Below are 23977 nucleotides of genomic sequence, written 5' to 3'. Positions count from 1 at the left end.
ACAGATAATATACAACAGGGGGCGACATTGTGGCCATTCAAGATTTTAGTTTGGAAATTTAAAAGAAAACCTTCCCGACCTGCACCGCGGCTAAGACACGACCTGACGGTTATTAAAAATTATAAAAAAATAATTATAAATTATTGAAACAAATAATTCAACAATGAATAACTAGAATGGCTTGTGTTAATCAATATGCAATAAATCCTTTTGTGGAAAAAAATATTTTTCACTGAGGAAAATTTATATTTATTTTTTTATCTGTCCCGTGTCATCACAGTGGTAGAGCTGCTGCAGTGGAACATTGGCGCCATTTTCAAACTTCAGAGCCTCAGTGACTGGAACTCTTGTAACAGCTACATTATTCCTCATTATGATTTTTTTTTTCAAATTCTTTCCTCAGGACCCTTCATTACTTTAACTATTATTTTTACAAATATTGGGAACTGGAAGAGGATTTTCATAAAAGGTAAGCAATTATTACTTCTTTATTTGTATAATTATTATTGTAATCGACAATTTTTTTTAACAAACTTCGACGAAATGTGTCCCCTTTATCATTGATTATTTACTGACTGCGAGTTTTATTTTTTTAATAAAGTAACACAAACATGTAGCTGTAAATACAAAGTAATGGTACTTTAACAAAATATGTCAAACATGTTTTATAGAATTACGAGGCGTTGGTAATTTTATATATGTTGTTTATGGTAAGCTGTTTCAGCACTTTTCTTTTGTGTTTTAAAGAAAAAAACAAAACAAACATAACGTTACTTCCTTACTATAGTTAAGCAGACTACCTCCAAAACGTGTTGGAACCCGCTGGATAACGTTCAAACAACTTATGCGATGCTTTGAATATATTGACCGCATAAAGCAAACCGAATAAAGTAGTCTTCTAGTCTTTGTCATATGTTAGCTTTTAAAGACAATGATTTCTCGGTGCCTCTAATGTTCTGAACCACTCCCCTCTGTTGCTGTCCCCTCACCCACAACCAAGCTTCAAGCACTAAGTTACTTTCACCTCTTTTAATTCGCTCCATAAAATAATGGATTTCGACGTTAGATATATTCACGGCGATTTCTTCAATTGAAAGAGTGTAGTCAGGAATGAAAATAGATTGTCTAACATCGAAATGACAGTTAAAGTTATTCATTCTACATTATTTGAAAATCAGAACGTTGGTTCGTCAAATGACATCTTTAGGTGACGGTGTGACGAAATAGAACTCTGCAGAAAAATAACGACATTTTTCGAATGTAACGTTAGTTGAAAACGCGCTTTGAGGTGACATTCAAAACCAAGAGAGAATTGGCGATGAATCAAAAGTTCAAGTTTCCAAGTATGCCATTTTCAAAACTATTTATTACCTTCCCCATAAAATAAATGTAAAATAAATAAATAAATAAAAATTCTCGATATCCGACTAATTGTTTGTTTTGAAACCTACATCCATCTCGTATCGATTCAGATGACTACGTTTGAATAACTCTGATTTTATCGCCTTTCTCGTAGTTAGGCAAGACAATAATTATTATACCACCCAATTAATATTCCAGTTTGTAATATCAAAATCTATTGTCGTGCTTTGCCGTTTATATGTATCTAGTATATATATTTTGAATCCAGTTACAATTAGTGTTAAACCAATTAATCTGCACAGATATTCACACAGATATTCGAGTAGTATTATAGAATGATGTTTGACTTTGCTGCTGTTTTAAAAGTTGCCCTAAAGTGTTAGTTATTATCAAAAGTAATGTAATGGCCTTTATAATGACCCTGTAACCTCGTGATAAAAGTACACGTAGCTTTCTCTTAGTTTTGGCATGGATTTTGCTTTATACTTAATGTATTAATTCCAGTAGTTTCCTTGTCTTTTCGTTTTTTTCTGGGCTCACAAGATTTTCTTCATGAACAATTTGAACATTTGAAACGCCGCAGTAAAGATTTGGCAAGTCATTCTTGTCATATTGACTTTTTTTTTAGAATGTCTATAAGTATGTATGTAGTGTGCAAGTACTGCATTGGCATTGAGCTTTTTTGAACAAATGAATAAATGGCATAAAGTGAGGATGAGGTCTTGGGTAAGGTATGCCATGAAAGCTCTGCACCTGTTCCTAGATGTCATATTAAACAATATTCCTTGATTTTGCTACACATCTGCTGAAAGTAATGTAAGGGAGAGGCTGGGCATGGCATGGGATGGACTGTTTGGAACTGAAAAAAAAATGTTTCAAATAAGTTTTCTGTTTTTCGAGGAGGAAAACCCTGCTCATTAACCACATACTGCCATATGATTTATATAAGTTTATATGATTATATTATAAAACTGTTGTATATATTTGTAGTATTGTAGTATTGTCAGTTTTTTTTCTCATTGTTTAATTCAAGCCTCTTTATTTGCAGATAAAAAAAAAATCTTTAGTGCTAGGCTTTTAAGTTTTTAGTCGGGGTATTTTTAGTCTTCCTGTTTTGGTGTGTGGTTCCTGAAGCTTAGTGCTTTTGTCTTTGGTTGTACAAGATGATACTGGTAGAATTAAAAGGTAAAAGACAAGGGACTGTATACTTTTGGTACAGAAATGATCTTCACAAAGAGTGCTATATGAATTTGCTCTTAGGTTAATCTTTAAGAATTTTATAATGACAGTGATTTTTTTTAAACGTGTTATCTTGCATTAGCTGTGTATTATTAGTAAATTATTTTGAAGCTAATCTGGTTTTCAACCTGGTTGGTTGCATTAGCCTGTAAAAGACATTTTGTGAAATGTAAGGTTGTATTTTAATCGAACTTTCCATGACAATATGTTCGTCTGAAAATGTATTGATTACTGGACATTAATTTCTCTTTTAATTCTGCTTATTTGACTTGAATTATCACAGAGGTCTTTGTCTTGTCTGGCTCTATGTGTGTGTGTGTGTGTGTGTGTGTGTGTGTGTGTGGTTTGTGTGCACTGTTGGACCATGGTTGTGCTACTCAGTAAAACTATCTGTAGAACCAGATCAACATATTCTCCACTCTTTGTAGCCAGCCTTGTACTACACAGAAAACCCACAGAGACCCTGCATAAAATCCGGCCACATTGAGAGCATAAAGAGTATCAAAGTGTAAAAACTTTGCTTTGTTTGAGCACTCCAAACTGTTGACATCTGTTTTTGCTGTTCCTCCTTTCTTTTTCAATGGATAATGAACTAATGGCGAGAATATAAAGTCACGTTTTTTTCTTTAATTTTGGACAATGCGTTTGGACTTGAAACACCCCCTGTGCGGTCGCTCGAGTTTGGAGTTTGTGGTGAACGCTTGCCCGCAGTTTATTGCAAAAATACACCACGAACGCATAACACTTTTCCTAGTTTCATATCCCCCTTTCTGTGCTTCTTTGCAGCCGAGCCTTCTCCCTCTTTTGTTCCCCCCCTCTCTCCCTCCCTTTCTCTCCGTTGGCTGTGTGAATGCTTTGGCAAGGCTACAAGAAATCAAGCAAGCGAGAGCTGCTAGCACTGACGCGCCCCAGACACTAAGCCCTAGAAATTAATTTTTTCCTCCGAAACGGTAGTGCCGGCGGTCCTCAAACTTCACACTCTTCTAAGGGGACCCCAGGGCGATGCCCTGATTTTTTTGGGGATTTTTCCTGTCCCCCGAAAATGTTCATTTTAATTGTAGAAACTGATGCCCCGGGAAAAAGGCTACAACCCCTGCTTTTTATGCCTACCAAGTTCCTCAGGCAGCCTCACTAGCTACAGCTAAGCAGAGGCTGCACACTGCACTGGACTGCTGGTCTGAAGGTGAATAGGGAGAGAAAGGGGTTTAAGGGCTGAAAATAGGTGCTGGTGGACAAAAGGTTTAGGCACTTATTTGACTCTTGGAACCCCACCCCCCAATCTGGAATGGGAGCCCCAAGCTCAGACGAATGGGTGTATTTTTGACCTGAAATTAAGACTTGGGATTCCCATTGATAAGTGCATGTGTGGGTTTGTTTTCCTTTTTAATTCTGTTTCTACAATTTTTTTGAAAGCAGCCAAACTGTTTTAGGTGTAGATCTAGCTGTAGATTTGCGAAGAATTAAAATATTTGAGGTGGGCGAACTACTTTGTGACTTTAATCGAGTTTTCTGAAAGAATTAAAAAGTATTTTTCAAGTACTTTGCTTGGCTTTTTTTAATACATTGAATTAAGTTGGGGAATTACATTTTTTTTTCCCTACCCAGGTGCAGGAGACAGACTACACTGGAAGAGGAGAGGCCGGTGGGTTACTTTGGGAATACCAGGCACCTTTTCCTCTCCCCTGTTGCCTAACATGCTGGAGAACGGGGATCGAGGGTAAGTGAAATCTTTCCTGTGTCCGTTTCAAAGCTTAACCAAAACGGCCCCTGGTTTGAATGGGTGAGCAAAGTTAGGCCAGGGTGTGTATGTGTCTATGTAAGTGTGTGAGCTTCTCTTTTAGGTCTCCCTCTCCCACCCATTTGCTGTCTATCCTTTTCTCATTTTCTCTCTCTCCCTCTCTTTTGCTAACACCCCCCACCCCCCTCTTCTCTCCCTCTCTCGATGAACGACGGGCAGAAGTAGACAGAAGCAAATGCCTTCTGCAACTGTGCTGACGTGATCATTTGATTCAGACCTTAAATAGGCTGCCCTTTATGAGATGGAAGTGTGTTTGTCAGGGTTGATTAGAACTAAAAGCATTAAATGTAAAATATTCACTATCATACGTTTTGGAAAAAACGTTGGGTTTTTGTGTAGCACAATTTTAGTCACAGCTTAGCCTGCATTTTGCTTCTGATAAACTTCCTCTTTTTTTACTGTGAACTTCAGCTTCATAATAAAGGCTTAAATATCTTTAAGCAGAAATTAAAGATTGTGTTTTGGTGTGTTACAACAGTCAGAATGAATTATTTTGCAATAAAATCTTGATTTTCTGCTGACATTAGAACTTCATCACACAACATAGGGTGTGGTGTACTTAAAAGAAAAATGTCAAGTCCTTCAAAAATACTTGGTGTTTCTTTTTCTCCACCACAACAGTTGATATTATAAATATCAAATACTTTTTTAGTCCTTTCAACTTTTGTCAGTTATTAGTTTTGAGCAAATTAAAAATGTAATTTGTTTTTCACTAAAACAATCATTATTGTGGTTTTCCTACTTAATTGATGCCACATTTATGTTGGTCTAGTGTTGTTGGTGTAAGCTTCTTTTTTCAAAAAACAAAACAAAAACAGAGAAAATTTTACAAGCAAAATAACAAAAAAATTAAGGGAAAAACAGTGAAATGTAGAGATGGGCCAAGATCTTTCTGCCATTTTAAATTTTACACACTACAACAATTGATCTGCCATATGCCCTCATCTTTCAAACACCACTGGCTTTTCACAGATGAATAATACAATAATCTTGATCTGGTAGTCACACTTTTTAAAATCAGATGTTCCTCTAATTTTTCTTAACTACCTCCCCCTAATATCATCCTCTTATCGCTCCAAAATTAAAACCTATACTATGTTCTGGAATATACTGCGGAGTGTGGACTTTAAAGTTAGTAGTTTTGTAACTTCTTATTTTTTGTTAATGTATACTTGCCACTTTTGCTAACGAATTGTTTTTATAGAGGTTGTGAAAATTATTCTTTATGAATTGTACAAGCATTCTTTTCTTTCTGTCCTCTTATTTGTTTTTACATTTGGACAAATTTGACTCCTAATCCCAGGAATCCTTTAATTTGATGTAACACTTTTCTTGGCAAAAATTATTTTATTGAATAATTAAAATATGCAGTTTTATAATACTGTATGTGTAATACTAATAGATACTTTAACTTTTATTATAGTGATACTTAATCCTGTTTCACAATATTAAGCCTGAGAAGTTAAAAATTAGAGATGTAGTGCTTTTTTTGGTGGTGGTGGGGGGAGGGAGATAAAAATAAATAATTTTTAGATGTTTTTTTTTCTTTTCACTCACAGCAAATTATTCCCATGGTAATAAAGCCATTTTGACAGGCGCTCGTTTTTTCTCCTCATCTCCCCCCTTTGTTATTATCCTCCATTTTGTCTTCATCCTCAACATCCATTTTAGGACAGTGTGTGCACAATAACTCACTTATTAAGTCTCACAGGGCATTATTAGAATGGCATGAAAAGATGTGGGTGACCACGAGCTTCCTCATAATTGTCTGTGCTAAAGAAATAGCAGTAATGCTGTCAAACAACTTTTATTACATTTAATTACAATCTGTTCACATTGCATTCTCATCAAATTTTCATCTGTCATTATTTTTTGATAGCTTGCCACTAAATATCCGTTTCTATATTACACGTAATTAATTTTGTCCCTAATCTTATCCTAGTGAGGACCAGTGGAGTCTGTCGTCATCTTTTTATTTAGCCCAGAGTGCCCTGTAGCAGCACATCATGGTTTGTAAGTTCTAAGGGCAAATTCCAAATTATGATGTGCTGTCACTGGAAGCCTGGGAGTTTCTCCATTAACATGGCAGCATTAAACACCTAATGTTCTGCTTATATCATAAATCACAGTGTAATAAATGCATCAGAGGTAAGCCTCTTTTTTAAAATACAGTAACAAGTGGAGTGAGATGCAGTCTGAATTGTTTGAAAATGTATTTAGAATTGGGTTAAAACTGTCTTTCAGACTTGTGAATAAAAATGTGATAGAGGTTTTTTTTTCCAACTCAAATGATATTTTTACAAATGACCACCAGACACACAATAAATGATTCATGACTGAATCACCAGGTGTGGCTTAGGTGGCCTCTTCAGTGAGTAATTCCCAGACAGCTGGGAATTCACATCCTGTATTTGTTACTAGTCTATATTTTAGGAGATCAGCATTGCTTTTTACTGTGATAGTGTAACCATTCAAGCTGTTGAATTAATCTGCATATATTTTGTATGTTCCTTTCGTCCTCTTTCCTCCCTTGGACCACTTGATGTCTCGGTGTGCCTGACAGCAGCAGCACATCAATATTGGCAGCTGCCCTCTCCCTGGGTTGCCAGTATGGTTTGTGCTGCTCCCGTCAGACAGACACACTCAGCGACTCTCCAGTATTTGGAGCAGTATGGAAAGCACCTGTCCAGAAATTAAATGTTGTATGTATTTTACCTCGACAATGTCAAAATTAAAACGAAAGCCCTTCTTCTTGTCGTTTTGCCTGAAAATGTCTAATCGAAAAACTTCACATTAAAAATAACAAAACCTTATTTGAGTGAAATTATTTTATTTACAGTACAAAAAAATGCCAGGAAATTGTGGTTTTAGTCCGTCTCCGATAGACTGGTGAAAACCAAACTGTGCCATCTTCACTGTTCTGCTTTTAGAAATGCCATTCAGATACAGATCTGATTTTACACCATGGCTGGTTGATTTCATGAGATTATCAGTCACACACTTAGTGAGGTTATTATAACCAATGAGGAAGAACAGAGATATAGGTTGAAGTGTCACTGTGCTGTGGGATTGTTTATGAGATCAGATGGACTGTATTTTACTCATTTCAAACACGAAATCTGTGATTTAATGCTGATTTAGCTGTTCTTAATGTAACATTTCTGTCCTTCATTTCTGTTCTGTTCTTAACATTGGTAGGGCTAAGACTATATGACCAACTTGTTAACAGCCCAATTATGCAAAAGTTAAAAGTTATTAGACTATGCCCACAGACCGTTTCAGATCAGATCGATAAAAAACCGGAAAAAAAAACCTAAGTCAACATAAGACAACTTGCTTAAGCTGCATTTATGTAGTGGAAGATGCCACTGCCACATTGCTCCTAAGAGGTTTCCAGAAAAGCCTGGATGAAGATTATCTTGAGTTAAACCCCAGTCTAAAATAAGTATTTTTTGTTTTGTGTAAAAAATAAAATAAAAGTATATTATGAGGTAAATAGACCAAAGATATTACAAAATATCTAAGGAACCCCCCCCTTTAAACAATGTACCAAGCAAAGCATTGACACTCAACAACAGCATTTCAAGGTTTTTGCACAACTTTCCCCCAAAAACAAAGTAATGGTCATAATATTTTATTGATAATGGTTGAAAAAAATTTACACAATGCCTTTACAGTAACTTATTTTAAAATGATGAATTTTGGACCCAGAACAGAAAAATATATTAAGCAAAATTTGCCAGCCTCTTAAAACTGTCCTTCATTGGTAAAATATGCCTAGCTTCACTATTAACTTAGAAATGTTTCTTGAACCCCGCACCGAAGTGACATGATTAGTTCCTTTTCCTGATTGTATGTTGCAGAAGATTTCAACGGGATAACAATGGCAAGTCACTGGAATTCATGATGAGACTGGAGTCGAGATTTAGACTATCTGCTGGGAAAAAATAAATACAGATATAGTTTTCCCCTTAAGGACTGGGAACAAGGGGGGAAAAACAGAAAATTTTGTTCAAAATTTAGAGAAAAAAAAAGTTTCTTACCTTGATCAAAATTGAGCTTTTTAGATGTGGAACTATCACCCAAGCCCTCAATATCTACCAGATCGCTGTTGGCATCAGAGTCATTCAGTGCACTGAGAGTGACATCTGAGGAAAAATTATATGAATGCAGTAGTTACATTGTACTATTCAAAATGCTGAAAATAGTTGAGGTTGAATGAGATAAAGTAATAAGTTGTTTCTAAAAGAGTAAAATAAATGAACAACACAAATGAATGCATTAAGAAATGCTTACCTGCCGTCTTTGATGACTTAATGCTAGATGGACCTGTGGTTGGCCGCTGTAAACCCGCAGTCACCACAACCGGAGACGTTGGCACAGCGATGACTTTAGGTGGGGCTGGGGGAGCCATAGAAACCAGCACCTTTTTGGTACTCTTCTTTGGTGAATCAGTGGATAAAGGAGCTCCACCATCTTCATAAGTCTTCCTCTTGACTGTTGTTTTCATTTGTGCCCTAATGTTTGAGAAATGTCTAATTAGATGCTGACAAGCTACACAATGAATAATGGTGTTTTATGGCCTACAAACATAGACATAAAAAATACAAAAGTATATTAAATATATTAAAACATCTTTACATTTTTTTTGGCTTTTCTGAATTTACACAAGGAATGATGATCAAGAAACCAGCATTCCTTTCCAGATTTAAGGTATTATAACTGCATTAAAACGTTAAAATTTCACCTGCACTTGAGGAAGACACCATTACCATTAAAATTTACAGACTCCTTACATTGTGTGTGTTTTTTTTTTTTTGGGGGTGGGTAGGGTAATCTTAATGTGTTCAAGTATTCTCAAACTTTGTGTGTATCCACCTAGCTCTGCCTGTAAACAGCAATGGAAGATACAAGGCCCATAACATCATTGAAAACAATACTTTATCTTGTCCATGACATCCTGAAGAAATTTCAAGTACAAATCCAAGTGGGATCATATTAAAACGTTTACATAAAAATGTCTCAATTTGCTAATGTATTACTAAAACACTGAACTTAACAATTTATTATATTATAGGCTAAAGCATACCAAGAGCTGGTGAGAAATTAAAATCATTAATGTAAATATTTTCCATGTAATGACTATATGCATTATAAAGAGGGGGGGCTGGACAAAATACCTTACAAAATTGGAAAAGTGTATATGTGTGTGTAATATACGCACTTTAGATTTGTAAGTGTAAAAATGTAATTATACAAAAACCTGATGCAGTGTGTATATAAAAGTACATAACGGAAAATAGACAGTAAATGTCTCACCCTGCTGGACTAATATCTGCCACTGGATGCAGCTGCATGGTCAGCTCTCCCAATTTTGTGAATGCAGCTCCAGCTGCAGAAAAGATCTCACCAACCTAAAGAAGTAAAACAAGAAATAAATACAGCAACGAGCGTATCCGAAAACGTGTTTTTTTTTTTGCACTGGTATTAGGATGATAGTTAGCATGCTAGCTAATAGCTTTATTAACAAAATGAAAAACATGTCCAGTACTAAGGCAATAAAAATGGAAGTACACCATTAAGGTAAATATTTAATCTTGCTTTAGGTAAGTTACCATATTTATCAACACATTTACCTTGGTAGAGGCTGAAGTCATTGTTTTGATTTACAACTGAGTAACAAAGGCTGCGCTTTAGATATGTTAGCAGACAGCTAGCTGACTTGGGTACCAATGATTGACTTAAAACATCCGCGATACTTATTCTTCAACTATTTACATTATGAAATAATAATAAAAGCGTTTTTAACTAAACGGGTAGCATAAGTGCGCCATAAAGATGACACAGTGATTCAATGGTGCTTATTGGTCTAAATTACAGCCGTCTGTCGTTATTGGTCAACACCAAAGAAGTATTCAATACATTCAAAGCTGCGTTGAAACTGCGCAATGGGTTCACTATTTCTCTTCATATGCTCTGCTCAGTGTTCATTGATATTGATCACCGAGAGGAAAACGCTGTTTTAAAAGAAATAAAATGTAAGGTCAAATGACTTGGTTTTTTAAAAATTAAAAATTTTGTATGTAGTTAATTTAATAAAAATACGTTATATATTTTATAAAAATACAATTAATTATATATATATATATTAAACAAATATATAACAATTGCAAAAAATATGTTAGGTAAATACAACTAAAAGTATATTGAAAGAAAGCGTCGGCTTACATTGTACAATGTATTATTTGCAACAATGTGCGTATACTGCCCTCTGGTGCACAAAACCGTCAACTAGGATCCATGTTCAGATGTATTTTGAATGAGAGAACAACCACACAATCAAGCAGCTTTCCTTTAATTAAATCAATAACTGTTTATTGAGGTTGCGTTGGAAAGCTTCTGATATGGTGCCCAGAGAGGGCGGATATGACAAATAACACCATGCGGGGGATTTGCACGATGCTGTCACTTTACACGTTTGGAACTAATTTGACAGTGGGCAATATCTGGACCAAATTATTAATAATAATTTAAAAAATAACAACAAGAACAACAATAACAGTGATTGCTATTATTATAAGTATGTTGTCAAAGTGCAACAAATGCAGAACATAATATGCTTGTTTAGCCATGTGCAATGTTCTACATATATTTGGGGTAGAATAATATGGATTTACAATATAATATTTATAGATAACATTTTATCTTTGTCATAAACTTAAGAGGCATGTATCCTCAATGGCAACTAATTTGCTTGCCTACATGTCTAAAATTAGGAAACCTACAAAGCCATACTAAAGTTGATGCAAATGTGGCAAAAAAAAATAAAAAATCTATAAAATAGCATATGGCACTCTATATTGCTTATTTGCTTTGAAGAAACAGTTGATTTACAGACAGTTACAATACCCATGATCACTGCTGTCAATTCATGACCACAGTTTTGATCAGTCAAGTCAGTGACATTACATGAGCATCAATGCATTCAAATAAATATTCCATTTTAAGTGTATTTTGTTATTGCTAACATTAAAATCTATATTGGGGCTATTATGATGTTTTTATAGCCATAAATGTGTATTATTAACAGACATCAGCACTAATATTGTCAGAGAGGATAACAGTCAGTTTTTAAAGCACATAATGCAGAGGAGTGGGTGTTAAGGGCATGCACAAGGGGATTTCATGGAGTGGAAGGAAAAGCAGCTGTATCAGCGTGTACAAACGTGTACAAACACGCATAATCATACCGTTCCCACGTGACATTTGTCTAGCTAGTACAATATATTATTTCCATTTAAATGGAATTGTTTAAAGCTAATCTATATTATTCCAGTCATATTCAGAGGTTAAATGCTTAGTGCCGACCAATCGGTTTGTGCTGGAAGACCTGCTGTCTTAACAGCACTGAGTCAGATCCCTTCCACAGTGTTAACAGAACGCTAGATGAATGGTTCTAGACAAGTACACTAGATTTAGTAAAACAGGCTGACAGGAAGGTAATGAGACAGGCATAGACTAGCATTCACAAATTCAGCATGTTCATAATAAACATGAATATGCCCACTGGGACAGTGTATATGAAAGAATGATTAACAGAAAAATACAAAATAATGTTTGATCCAGATTCACAGGCAAAATGCAAATATATGTATGCAATTCCACACTCGTAATGAATAAATACACAAAAATAAAAATTTGCTCTTTTTTTAAGCTAACTAAAAACACTCCACATAAGTTATTTTGATACTTGATGCAATCATGCAAATAATTTACTTAAAAAAATACACCAAATATTACAATAAATATAGAACATGATAGGAGGTGGCTTTTATAACCCTGTATTCTTGTTTGTCCTCACAGGTTCCCCTTGCCTGTGTTTTCCTTCATCATCCTCCCACTGCATCAAATGGGTGAAGGTAGGGCTGGAGTTAAAATGGCTGACACAGTGGGCTGTCATTTCAAATGAGCACTAAGTAAATTACTCTCCCTCCATTATCGTAATGAGAAGCCTTTCCCATCGAGAGAGGGAGACAGCAAGGGGAAAAAATGATATTGACCCTTTGGCACACAGACAACATTAGTCTTACTCACCAAGCTCACTTTTTCTGTCTAAGATTAAACACTCAAACGTACAATGCCCGTATGAAATTTTAACTAAGAAGACGTGAATTCACTAGCGATATTCCACATATAAATGCATATATTGACCTAAGCAGTTGGTATATGGTAAACACAGACTTTCTCTCTCATACGTACACACAAGAAGAGTCATGCTCTGGGCACTAGAATGCATGCAATGTAAGTAGCAATCGAAATAAAAAATAGTTTTAAATATTAGTACATTAACACGCACAGACTTTCACACAGAAACAATTCAGAACAGTTAGACAACATACATGAAATTAAATGGCTCCTGATTCCTGCATGAAGATTAGTATATTGAGTTGGACCACAGTCAGAAAGCAGAGACAGCAGACAAGTTCACACGATAACTGGGATAAACTAGCACATGAAATACTGAGTAGATGCAGTAGATACAGAGTGGAGATAAATGTACAGTGAAGCAGCCTTTACAAATTTAAGCCTATAAGAAAACAGGATAAAAACAAAACAAACAAAAATAATAAAAAAGTGGGATCCTGAGGACCAGTGTAAATGAGGGTTTCTAGGTTCCAGTGGAACAGACATGCACGCTCACTGTTTAGAGGTAATATAACTATAACATTTTTTCTGGTACATACATTTGATGACTGTAGCACTTGATAATCTCTAATAGCAGCTTGAATTCTCCTCCTCTACTTATATATAGGAAGATACCACTTATATATTTTGTCACATAATATAATTAATTGGTTGATAAGAATAATATCCGACACAGGAAGGAACAAAAGTGCAACATTCACAAATTTTCATGCCTGCTCTGAGACCGCAATCAAAGAAAAAGCTTTGGCAAACTTTGCCGTTCTGAAAAAGAGACTATTAAGGGTTATGGTCATCAGTTTTCTCTTTCTTTGTTCTACGCTTTCTTACATTTACGTCAGATTTATCTAGAGATCTGTGCAGCGCTCCTGCTTGCTGTAATGGTCGAACTGGCTCTTCCAGTGCATCATGTAGGAGCTCCAGCGATGGAACTCCACTTTCCACTGCCTCTCAACATCATCAATGTTGTCTGGGTAAGAAATATGAAAATGCATATAAGGAAAACAACAGCATGAGGTTTGAGAGAAAGGCAAGTCAAAAGAGTTGATGTGAAGAATGATTTTTAAGAATCCATTAAACTACTCAGACACTTCACTATAAAGTTACCACCCATTTAACAAAGTAGCTGCCAACAGCCCCCACAGGAGAATTTACGATTTTAAGTTACTATAGACAGGCCTGCACAACCCTCCCTGCCCCTACCTAAAAGAGCAAGTGTTTAATTGCTTCATATTCTGGTTCACTTCCAATGTAATAGTTGACAAAAGACATTTGTTTAGATTAGAAGAACAAAAGATACATTTGCACAGACAAGGCATTTCCTTGAGAAATAGCGAATGGTTTATATTATAGCTATTACTGTATGTTCTTTAAACCTCTTTTGCCCACAGAAGGAAAGAAAAAATCAGATAGTAATAATAATAATACAATACAATACAATACATATATATATACTCTGTATTAGGGGTGGAACGGTTCAACTTACTCACGGTTCGGTTTGTATCACGGTTTTAGAGTCACGGTTTCGGTATGGTTCGGCAGGCACGTGCACAGGTAGGGCTCAACCTGTGCAGAGCACATGCCCTTTTTCGCTCAAACTGTCAGTAAACCTCATAACTCCACCCCCTCTATCTTGACTGAATGAACTGAAGTTCCACAGCAGCTGAACTAGGTCTGCAAGGGTAAATAAAGATCTTGTTGTTTGAATAAGTACAGCGTTTTCTTTACGCAAGAAACACTATGTCTATAAAGGCTCATAATTTATGTATTTGAAACTGAGCGCCGCGCCATATAGCTACAACAAACACCTGGTGATGAAAACGTAATGCCGGCGTTTTAATGACGGACAAAATGCACATTTGCACACATTCGCTGGTCAAAAACCCCGTAACTGCATTTGAGTTTGACACAAAGCGACTGAGTGATCCTCGTCACCGGGTAAAATATATTTCTAAGAAATGTATGATTGCTGATATACACTTAATTTATTAACATTATGGCTGTTATTAATAGTGAATAAATCTAAAGCTTTTGAGACTATTATTTTGTGTTATTTCATTTGTCATTAAGGGGGGGGGGCCGCCCTTTTTCAGTTTCAGCACATGCCCCTCAAAAGGTCCTGCACGGCCCTGTGGTTCGGTATGTACTATGTTTAGGCAAAAACTACACTGTCAAATAAAAATAAAGAAAATAAGAATAATCTATCTAACTACAAGCAACAGCACAAATAAATACAATAGAGTAAAGATACAAATAAAATAAACAGTGATTTTCAGTTTTTTTTTTAGGTAGGTCTAATATTAGTTTTTAGGTACAGAAATTGAATAAAATAATGAAATGTAAAACAGCATTGCATATTTCATTGTATAAATGAAAGATTAATCTTTATTAAAAGTTACAAAAGCTATTCAATCAAGAGCAGTGAGTGATTTCGTTGTTGTTGCTGTTTGATTAATATTAAGAAAGTGCTGTCAATTTAAGAGAATGCACTGATACGGGGGGGGAGGAGTTCAGCCGGCTAGGATACTTACCAAGACGGGCATTTTGACATAATTTTTTGTGTGAATTTGTCCATAAACACAATGCTTCAGAGAGAGCTTAATATTTGCACGCGTTCTGAGGCGCCGGTTTGCGCGCTTCGGATGAGCGCACGCACAAGTCTTCTCGCTGCGCGCGCGAGCTCGCGTCCTCTGGCTCTTAAATGTTTAAACTGGCAAAGTTTAAACGAGTTTAGCTTAAACACAGATATCAACGTGTGCTGTTCAGGTCTCACCTGTGCGCGCGCTATCAGCACCCGGGTGATGACGGAATAAAATGCTCATATTCTAGCATAGGGCATTCGCATTGAACAAGAGTGAATGGGTTTGTCCACGTTTTTTTTTTCTTCTTTTTTCATCGATGTAGTTAGTTGTAATGTATTGGGAAGCCAGAATGCGCATCCATCAACAGAAACATATATTAGCCGAACCCTGTTTGTTTTACGTATTATTTATAGAAAACCATATTACAGATGCGTTGTCAGATTTAAGTTGAACCGCGGTCCAGCGCGTGCCGAACCGTGTGTGGAGAACCGTACAGTTCGATTTTACTCCGCGAACCGTTCCACCCCTAGTATATATCAACCCTCTACATTGCGAGTAAATCACTCGCATATGCGACTAAATCTTCACTCTGGCGACTAAATTATGTCTAATATTAGCCAATTGCTAATAAATTCTCAGATTTTACTCGCCAGTGTGAGTTGGAGGCTAAGTATAAGTTTAGCTCAGATATATTTTCACTCGCCGAACACTCTCTGACTGAGCGCATCAGAGTTTCACTCTCCGCCAAGCGATCTGTGCTGTTTTTCAGTTCATCTGAATGGATGTGCAACGCACAACGTACCGTAAACTCTAGTGTGAAGGCGCACGACTCGCCGTCGCTTTGTTTCGCACACACGCAGTGAGAGAGGGAGAGAGAGAATTGACACAAAAAAATTTACTAGCCAATGGCGATTCAATTGCCAAGGTGTTCGTAGAGGGCTGTATATATATGTATATATATTTTTTTTTGTAGACTCCCTCTCCTAAACAACCATAAATTCCACTGACTCATCCATAAAACACAAGCCTACAGTTTCTCACCTTCAGACTAAATTCTAAAAAAAAAAAAGACCAACAGTTCCTCTGTAGTTCCTCTATGTCCATGTTAATAAATATAAGAAAATATATTTGCATGACAGTGGAATATACCGGTTGGGTTCATTACCTGTAATGTTAAGCAGACGAGGCAGGAAGCGGTTCCACAGAGCACAAACCTGTGTTCTTAGACCCTTGTGCACCTTCAGTGGCTCTGTGTTCAAGCCCACATGCTTTTGGTCAGTAGCTGTATATTGAGGCCAACGTCTCCGACTGTCCATGGTGCCATCTGTGTTCATGTTGGGATTACTTAATGTAGACAGAAAAAAGGAGCTTGAAGTTAACCTTCCAGGCATAACTAAAACATTCCATATTACATAGATAAATTGAACCTTTATATAAAAAATGCAATATGACAAATGTTTCATTGGGGCTTGACTCGTTTGCTATTTCTCTTACCCGGTACGGGCAAAATTGGCCCAGTATCTCATCATTCGTCGGCTGAGTTTCTCTTCTTCTGCAGTGTAATTGAGTCGTTTATCTAATGGCAGGCCAAACACAAACTCAATCTCATAACCATGGATTACTCCCATCCACTCAGGCCAGGCCAAGTTTGAGGCTCGATGATCAAACAGGTAAAGGTACACAGCACCTAAGAACGAAGAGGGGAGGTACAGATTGAGAAAACTGGGCCTTGAACTATTTAACATTTAAGATCCCCTCTTCTTTATCCTAGTGGTCTTGGACTTCATTCTGACACTGTAAGCAAGTTTATTAACTGTTGCCTTCTCACACCAGAGTGCTTATTCTTTACCATTATAATGGACTTACCATGTGAGTTGGCACTGTTGTAGTTTGTTGGTCCTGAGTTTGCCCAGCCTAGTGTCCCAGGAGCTGCAGCTCCCGGCTGGGAATGGAGGCTAGTGTGCTGAGCATATGACCTTGCAAAGTGCTGCAGAGGACAGATGACATTTTGATCTCCTACAATATCGTCCATTGCATCTCGATTCTTCTGGGGGTTGTTCTCATCCATCCAGTCAGTGTACTGAAGGATAACTGCCTCCAAGCCAATCTCATTAGCATGAGGAACACCCATCTTCACACCTTCAAGGAAGTCTTCTCGAGATATCAAACTCTCATTGTCTTTACTGAATCCCGGCGCACCGTACAGCAAGAAGTAAGATCCCTCATCCTGATTTACACCCAACATTATCTGAGTGTATTTGAAGTTACCCGAGTTAATCATGGCTTCTGGGGTGTCAGGAAGGAAAATGCCATCTATGACAGGCACAAAGGAAAAGCGGAACAGGCTGCTATAGGGAAGAACTTGCCATTCCTGATCAATTAGTTCCTGTGGATGTTTGTTCCTCAGGCAGTCAACCAGCTCAGTATCGTTACCCTCGCTGCAGCCAACAAGTTTGCCCAGCAAGGTGGCCCTCCGACGGGCCTCATCAAAGCTAACAGTAGCCCAGGGGGTATTAGGAACACCACTCTGCATTATGGCACGAGTGAAGAACGGGCGGCTGTCCGGTGACAGAACGTGCATGCCGACTGATGCTCCCCCAGCACTTTCTCCAAAAATGGTGACCTGTTTTGGGTTACCGCCAAAGAAGTGGATGTTTTCTTGGACCCATTGGAGGGCCAACCTCTGGTCAAGGAGACCCACATTTCCTGGTGCTTCGGATGAGCCATTGAGGGCGAGGAATCCAAAAGCTCCAACACGATAGTTCATAGACACAACCACTACCTTTTCGGTGTAAGCCAAGTACCGGCCATCATAGACATCAAGAGAGGAGGAGCCACTATAGAAGCCGCCGCCGTATATCCAGACCATTACTGTGAGGTTCTGGGGCCTAGGGGTAGGAGGTACCCACACATTAAGGTAAAGGCAGTCCTCGCTCATCATTCTGTTGGGGTTCCACATCTCAATACCTGGAAAGCCTGGGTAAGAGGTGTCTATGGATTGATAGCAGGCATTTGGGTAGTCTCTAGCCTCAAAGATTCCATTCCAGGGTTTTTTGGGCTCTGCTTTCTTGAAACGTCTCTTCCCAATAGGAGGTTCAGCATATGGGATGCCCAAGAAAGCGATCACATGACTCCGGTCTGGAACAGGCAAGCGTACACCCTGCACACGGCCCAACCTTGTTGCTACTACTAGGTCGGATTCGCTCTGTGCAAGACAGCAGTGGAAGAGGAACATGAGGAGCACAGCAGGCAGAAGGAAAATGTCTGAGTTCTTCATGGTGTCTTTTCTTTTGTTGGATGGGAAACTACTGCGATCTCACTGTTCTGAGCCAAGCTCAGTATGACCTGTAAATGAAAGACAAAAGATAAGGCAACAAAATACATTTGTGATCCATTAAATTTAATTAATATGTATAATAAAAAAGTAATTTAAAGTAACTTCGTGTGACAGAAAGAACGTTCACACGGACTTCAAGGCCAAACAGGATATAACAGTGTGACTAACCAGAAAGGGACTGATGCATAGAGAAACTCAGCTGTAGGTTGTTAGATTAATGCTCACTTTCTAAGACCCACAAACACACCTGTGAGGTGGATGTTTATGTTTTACATGTTGCCTGGTTGCTGTGCTGACTGGATTAGTTCTGGGGGCACAGTTAGGGATAGGAGCACATGAATTTGACTGCAGCTGTGTGAGTGTCTGTCTAAACAAGGCTATTTCTGTTCCCCCGCCTCCTTTGCCTGTGTGGGGTTCTATTTTTGAGGGTGTCACTTCTCTCTACCAGTCCATCCAAGCCTTTATCTGCTATGCATATGCTACACAAAGCATCACTTAAGTGATCTTGGCAATCCACCTTTACAAAATTTAAAGAGACAGTTTGCCTAAAAATTACAAGCCAGTATGACTTTTCTTCTTTGCATCACAAAAAAATAGATATTTTGATATAAGTTTTCTTTTTGTCCATACAGTGAACTTTGACCATCATTGTATGGAAAAACAGTTCACAAATATTGTATTTTTTGTGCTGAGGAATAAAATACAGTCTCTCCAAGGCACCATCCATGGATTATTAAGATATCTTAAAGGGGTCATATGATGCGATTTCAATTTTTCCTTTCTCTTTAAGGAGGGGGCTTTGTAGAAAACGAAGCGTTTGAGAGAGGCGGGGCATAGAGGACCTACAATAATGTACAGTATTTGAAAAATAATGTGTTTTTTGAACATTAAAGCATGTCAACATATTCTGATACACCAAATACACAAAATAATGATCTTTAAAAAAGCATCATATGACCCCTTTAATAAGGAATTGGTGCCAAATGCATTAAACTAGACTGCTCATTACATAATCTATTGGCGGTTTCACAGAAACCGATCTTAAAATAACAAGCAAGATTATATTGGACTCAATAGTGAAAAGAGGCTTGGGGGACTGCAATGCAATTCAACAGTCACAGCATCTCAATGGATTTATTAATATCTTAAAAGACAGCTGCATGCCGGAAATGGGGGGCAAGGGTATCTATAAGTGGGGATCGGGGATAGGCAGAGGGGGAGAGGCTGGCCAGACTCAAATTAGATCCTGGAATCCATGTATGAAGTTCACTGGGGGTTTGCTTTCAGCTTGGGATTACACGTTGTTGTGCACACCATCATGTCATTAAACACACAGCTTTCTCTCTCTGTCTAACTTTCCAATATGAGGTAGGATGATAGCCTGGCTTTTTCAATTTAATGGGAAACTTTGATGCTAAACCATAATGCACATATTTGTCCCTCTCATTCTTTGTATTTGTCACAATCATTGCCAGCCAACCTTAATCTATCTCAGGTTGAACTCTGTTGCCATGGAAATTAAGAGCCTGCACTTCCTATTGCATCCTGTCTTATTTGTACCGTGGGTCTGTACTTGATTTCAGCAGTTTTTCCATCTCGAAGACTGTTGCTTCCTTTTTGTGTTAATGAAGGACTGAATTAACCCTTTAAAATCTCTATTTGCAATTCGGGAAAGTAAACAGTTAATTTTGTAATGACCACAAGCAAGTCCAAAAAATGCAGAAAGCCTAGAGTAAACACGGTTACTTAGATTAGTCAGAATTTCCATCTCCCTAACAGTGTAAGCAAAGATTTTGACCTAATTAATACTACCAGCAAACCTAAATGACGTTCTGTTCATGCTGTCATTTCTTGGTACCCTCAGCGTGACATGACCAACAGGCCAAAACATTTCAAAACTGACAGTTTGATGAGCGCCACTGAGAACGATGGAATTTTCCGTTTCGTGGTCTGTCCGTCTAATATTTCATATGAGAGTGCTCAGTAGCGAACACGTGCCAACACATACACACTTGTGCTCATGCTGTCCAGAAGCCAACTGTAGAGACGCTATTATTACAATTACAACCACAATATTTTAAGCTTTCAAACAATCCCCCAGTTGATGAGGTAGTGTGCATGCTACAATAGAATGTTAGCGTTAATTGCTCTTCTCTGAGGCAGTAGTACGACTATAATTAACTTTTCCCAGCGGAGCACAGCTTCTGAAGTCTAAAAGCTTATCATAACTGCATCAAGATCTGAGTCAGAAGTCTCTACGTAATTGTGAGACCAAGTAGGTCATTCTTGTTTTGCTGTATATTTTGAGCTGTCTAACTTAAATCAATATGCCCGTGTTGTAATGTAAATATATCAGATAGACTTCCAGAAATATGCTCTGGTTAAGTTTAAGAAAACCCTCTGTAATATACTCTTACAGTTATTGCTAAAGGTTTTCTTAACTTAAGGGGTTTGTTGCAACTAAGCATAAGCACTTCAATTTTGATTAATTGTAGGTTACTTATTTACAGTGGCAAAAGATGAACGCGAGGATGCATAGGCCTAAAAGGTATAGTTAAGTCATTTCTCAGTGAGGGAGCTTAATTTTTATGTTTTTAACACTTTTTTTAGGAAAATCTGACATCAGTTTGTCAATATCACTGCCTGGAGGATGATGTCTTCTCAACTTTGATTATGATAGATAAAGGGAAACAGCAAAAGACTAACAGATGGAAAGTGATACTGAGGACACACACAATAAAAATTAATAATGAAAAAAAAGGAATATAGTAAAAAGGAATATTTTAGGTATATTTCATTTTGCTGTGTGTACAGATATTACACCTGGATTATCTCTTAATAAGCTGCCAGTGTAAAGGTGAGAAATGGTAACACCCACGCAAATAGGCTAGATGTGAAATTATTTAAAATCCATCCCTAAGTTCTCATAATTGTGATATTGTGTTAAAAGAAATCTAAGCAATGTCTTACATCTTTACAAATCGGTAATGTAATATTGTATTAAAATATTAAGATGTGATGGGGACATGCATAGCAGGAACGACCCAAGGCGTTAAAATTAGTGTATAAACAAAACACAAATACTCGTAATAAACAAACGAAATGAACCCATTCATCTGGTTTAATATGACATGAAAGCTATGAGAGGGAAATCCGACAAAATTTTATACTTCAAATCACCGTGCTTTGCGGTGAACTTCAATAAACAGATAACAGACGCGCACGCAATTTGAGCGTTACGCACCAGCAGGATTCAAATCAAACGAGCGGCCGACTGACGCTCTAATGAAGAGGTAAAAAACCAGAGGAGACGGGAAGGTTACAAGTAGACAGGTGCTGAAGGTAAACAAGACTTAATTTTAGGGAACCAGGGCCTCCGAGTGCGCGTGCGCCGGTGTATTTCTCCAGCACGTCTAATTACATCCATTCTTTAGCTCCACAAATATGACCATTAAAGGCACGAGCATCGAATACTCACAATGTTATTCGTTTTTGCATGCTTGTTTACATATATATTTGTTCACAATGCACATCATTTCAGCCGTTGTCATGTTTCTAACATTTTCCGTTTTAGCGGACTATAAAACAGAAAATGAAGGCAGTGATTCATATTACAATTATGCAACAAAAATCGGTTCGGCCTGTAAAATTACATAAAATTGCAATAATCATAAGCCGCTAATGTTTATTATATTCTTAATTAAAAACGCTACACACACTGAAGTATTCATGGCTGTATAACAACATCAACAACAATGTACTACTGTATATATAAACCATAATAAAATAAATATAGTCAGCTGCCTTAATCGGTTGTACATGAAACGAAATGTAAATATGCCCCGAGTAGATGCGCTCCAACACTGACGCCAAATTCACGCATTCTCATCTCATCATCTGTATATTTTATTATTTTTACACAGTGTTGCCTGTTGTATCAGTCAGCTGAAGAACATATGAAGTGCCCAAGTAAAACCTCACAGAAGCCACAAAGATGCCTAAATTGTACCTGGCGATTCCAGTTCAAAAGCCGGCTTTGCTTCAGCGCCTCTCCCCCAGGCTCTTCCCCTCCTCTGCCTGTCCTTGAATGAAGAAAGCCAGAATTGTTACCGTGCCGTAGGGCGATAAGCAAAAGCAGGACAACTGGGCTGGGAGTAGCGTGAAGGGAGTGAATTGTAGTCTCGCCTGTCTGATTTTAACGCTGGATCAAGCCTCTGACGGAACTAGGAGAAGAGCCGTAATGCACTGCTCTGTCGGTAGGGGGAGACTCCTTATAATAAGCATAATCGACTAAAAAAAACAAACAAACTGTAGAGTTCTCGCGAGACGTTCTCAACCAGCTCTAAAGTGCCCATGTAGGGTACGTCGTTTGTACAGTCGTCAGCATTAAGTGCACTTGTCAGGTCCACTGTATGTCTTCTTGTTTTGTACCGCCGTTTAAATGAACGCACTGTGTGCAAAACAAATCACATGGTGTATTTTTTGGATTTTAACATGAGTTTTTATTTTCTCTAAAATACACATAAAAGACTCATTACAACTTAAAGAATCTTTTCAAAACTCAACGTAGGGCCTACTATACAACACTGATGGATAAGTTTCTGTTTCAATAGGGTTGTACTCTCTCTCTTTTTATCTTTTTCTTTGTTTTTCTGTATAAATATCATAAATATTCTTCTTCTGACATATAAGCATTCTTGACAGTTTTTTTTTTCTTCAGATAAGATATCACCTTCATTGGTTCAAATAAGTGCTGATCCATCTTCCTCAGGTTATTGTCCTGCCTTGACGCCACTAGCTTATCACACAACAGCATTAAGCATGGCAGAGAATAGCAAGAGAAAGTATGTAGATATTTCTCAGTTATTTTATAGGACTTAAGCCACCCCTGAAAAAGAATTTGCGTAAACTTGTGTTTACTTGTGCACCATTATTTCTATTGCTACAATGATCTGATATAGGAGGCAGAGGGAAATTTGTCATCTGTTGTCATCTACATAGTCTTGCTGATGGAAATTACAACACTCTATACCATTACGGATTCCTATACATTCCATTATTCCTTCTCACTTCCATTGCTAATGACCAGGCTCAAACAGAATCTGCTCCAACAGAACTCAGCAGAAAGCACTGTAAATATCCACATAACTGAAGCACGTAAATTTGTACGTCATTTCCCTCGTTTGTATGTTTATTAAACTTTTTGATGAATTAGATTAATGATTTAACTATGTTCTCCATTTAGATTGACACACTTTATTTATTCCACAGATTTAGCACAAATATCATCCCAGAAAATGCTGAAAAATCAGCAGATTACTTCTGGGCCTACTGAACTAGGAGAACACAACAGATCTTAAATGAGCTTTGATTTTATCTGCTTGTTGGAGTAAATCTCTTGTGGAGCTCAGTATTGATTTTAACATGCAGTACTTGCATATAGTTTTGTAAACATAT

General features: G+C 37.5%; 2 protein-coding genes and 1 long non-coding RNA gene across 4 annotated transcripts; 1 reads left to right on the top strand and 2 right to left on the bottom strand.

The window, feature by feature from the left end:
- Window positions 1-295: 295 nt before the first annotated feature.
- On the top strand, window positions 296-8800 carry LOC107750574 (uncharacterized). The gene is made up of 3 exons (XR_001641158.1): window positions 296-469; window positions 4207-4318; window positions 8723-8800. It is a non-coding gene; the product is annotated as an uncharacterized LOC107750574 (long non-coding RNA).
- On the bottom strand, window positions 7224-10268 carry LOC107750573 (chromatin complexes subunit BAP18-like). 2 transcript variants are annotated; one of them, XM_016566033.1, is made up of 5 exons: window positions 10036-10268; window positions 9719-9813; window positions 8696-8916; window positions 8443-8547; window positions 7224-8336 (listed from the first exon to the last, which is right to left on the bottom strand). In XM_016566033.1, the coding sequence occupies exons 1-5, from the start codon at window positions 10054-10056 to the stop codon at window positions 8269-8271; spliced, it is 510 nt and encodes a 169-aa protein (XP_016421519.1). In that variant the 5' UTR covers window positions 10057-10268; the 3' UTR covers window positions 7224-8268. The 2 variants fall into 2 exon arrangements, with proteins under 2 accessions (XP_016421519.1, XP_016421520.1); XM_016566034.1 differs by having other exon boundaries at window positions 7224-8333.
- Window positions 10269-11704: 1436 nt separating this feature from the next.
- Window positions 11705-22762, bottom strand: ache (acetylcholinesterase (Yt blood group)). Its single transcript, XM_016566032.1, has 5 exons — window positions 22530-22762; window positions 17050-18528; window positions 16678-16870; window positions 16349-16527; window positions 11705-13571 (listed from the first exon to the last, which is right to left on the bottom strand). The coding sequence occupies exons 2-5, from the start codon at window positions 18458-18460 to the stop codon at window positions 13450-13452; spliced, it is 1905 nt and encodes a 634-aa protein (XP_016421518.1). The 5' UTR covers window positions 18461-18528; window positions 22530-22762; the 3' UTR covers window positions 11705-13449.
- Window positions 22763-23977: the final 1215 nt, after the last annotated feature.

This window comes from Sinocyclocheilus rhinocerous, unplaced genomic scaffold, assembly GCF_001515625.1.
Source record: "Sinocyclocheilus rhinocerous isolate Xijiao unplaced genomic scaffold, SAMN03320098_v1.1 scaffold19, whole genome shotgun sequence".
Taxonomy (NCBI): domain Eukaryota; kingdom Metazoa; phylum Chordata; class Actinopteri; order Cypriniformes; family Cyprinidae; genus Sinocyclocheilus; species Sinocyclocheilus rhinocerous.
This window is presented reverse-complemented; position numbering and strand designations above follow the sequence as displayed.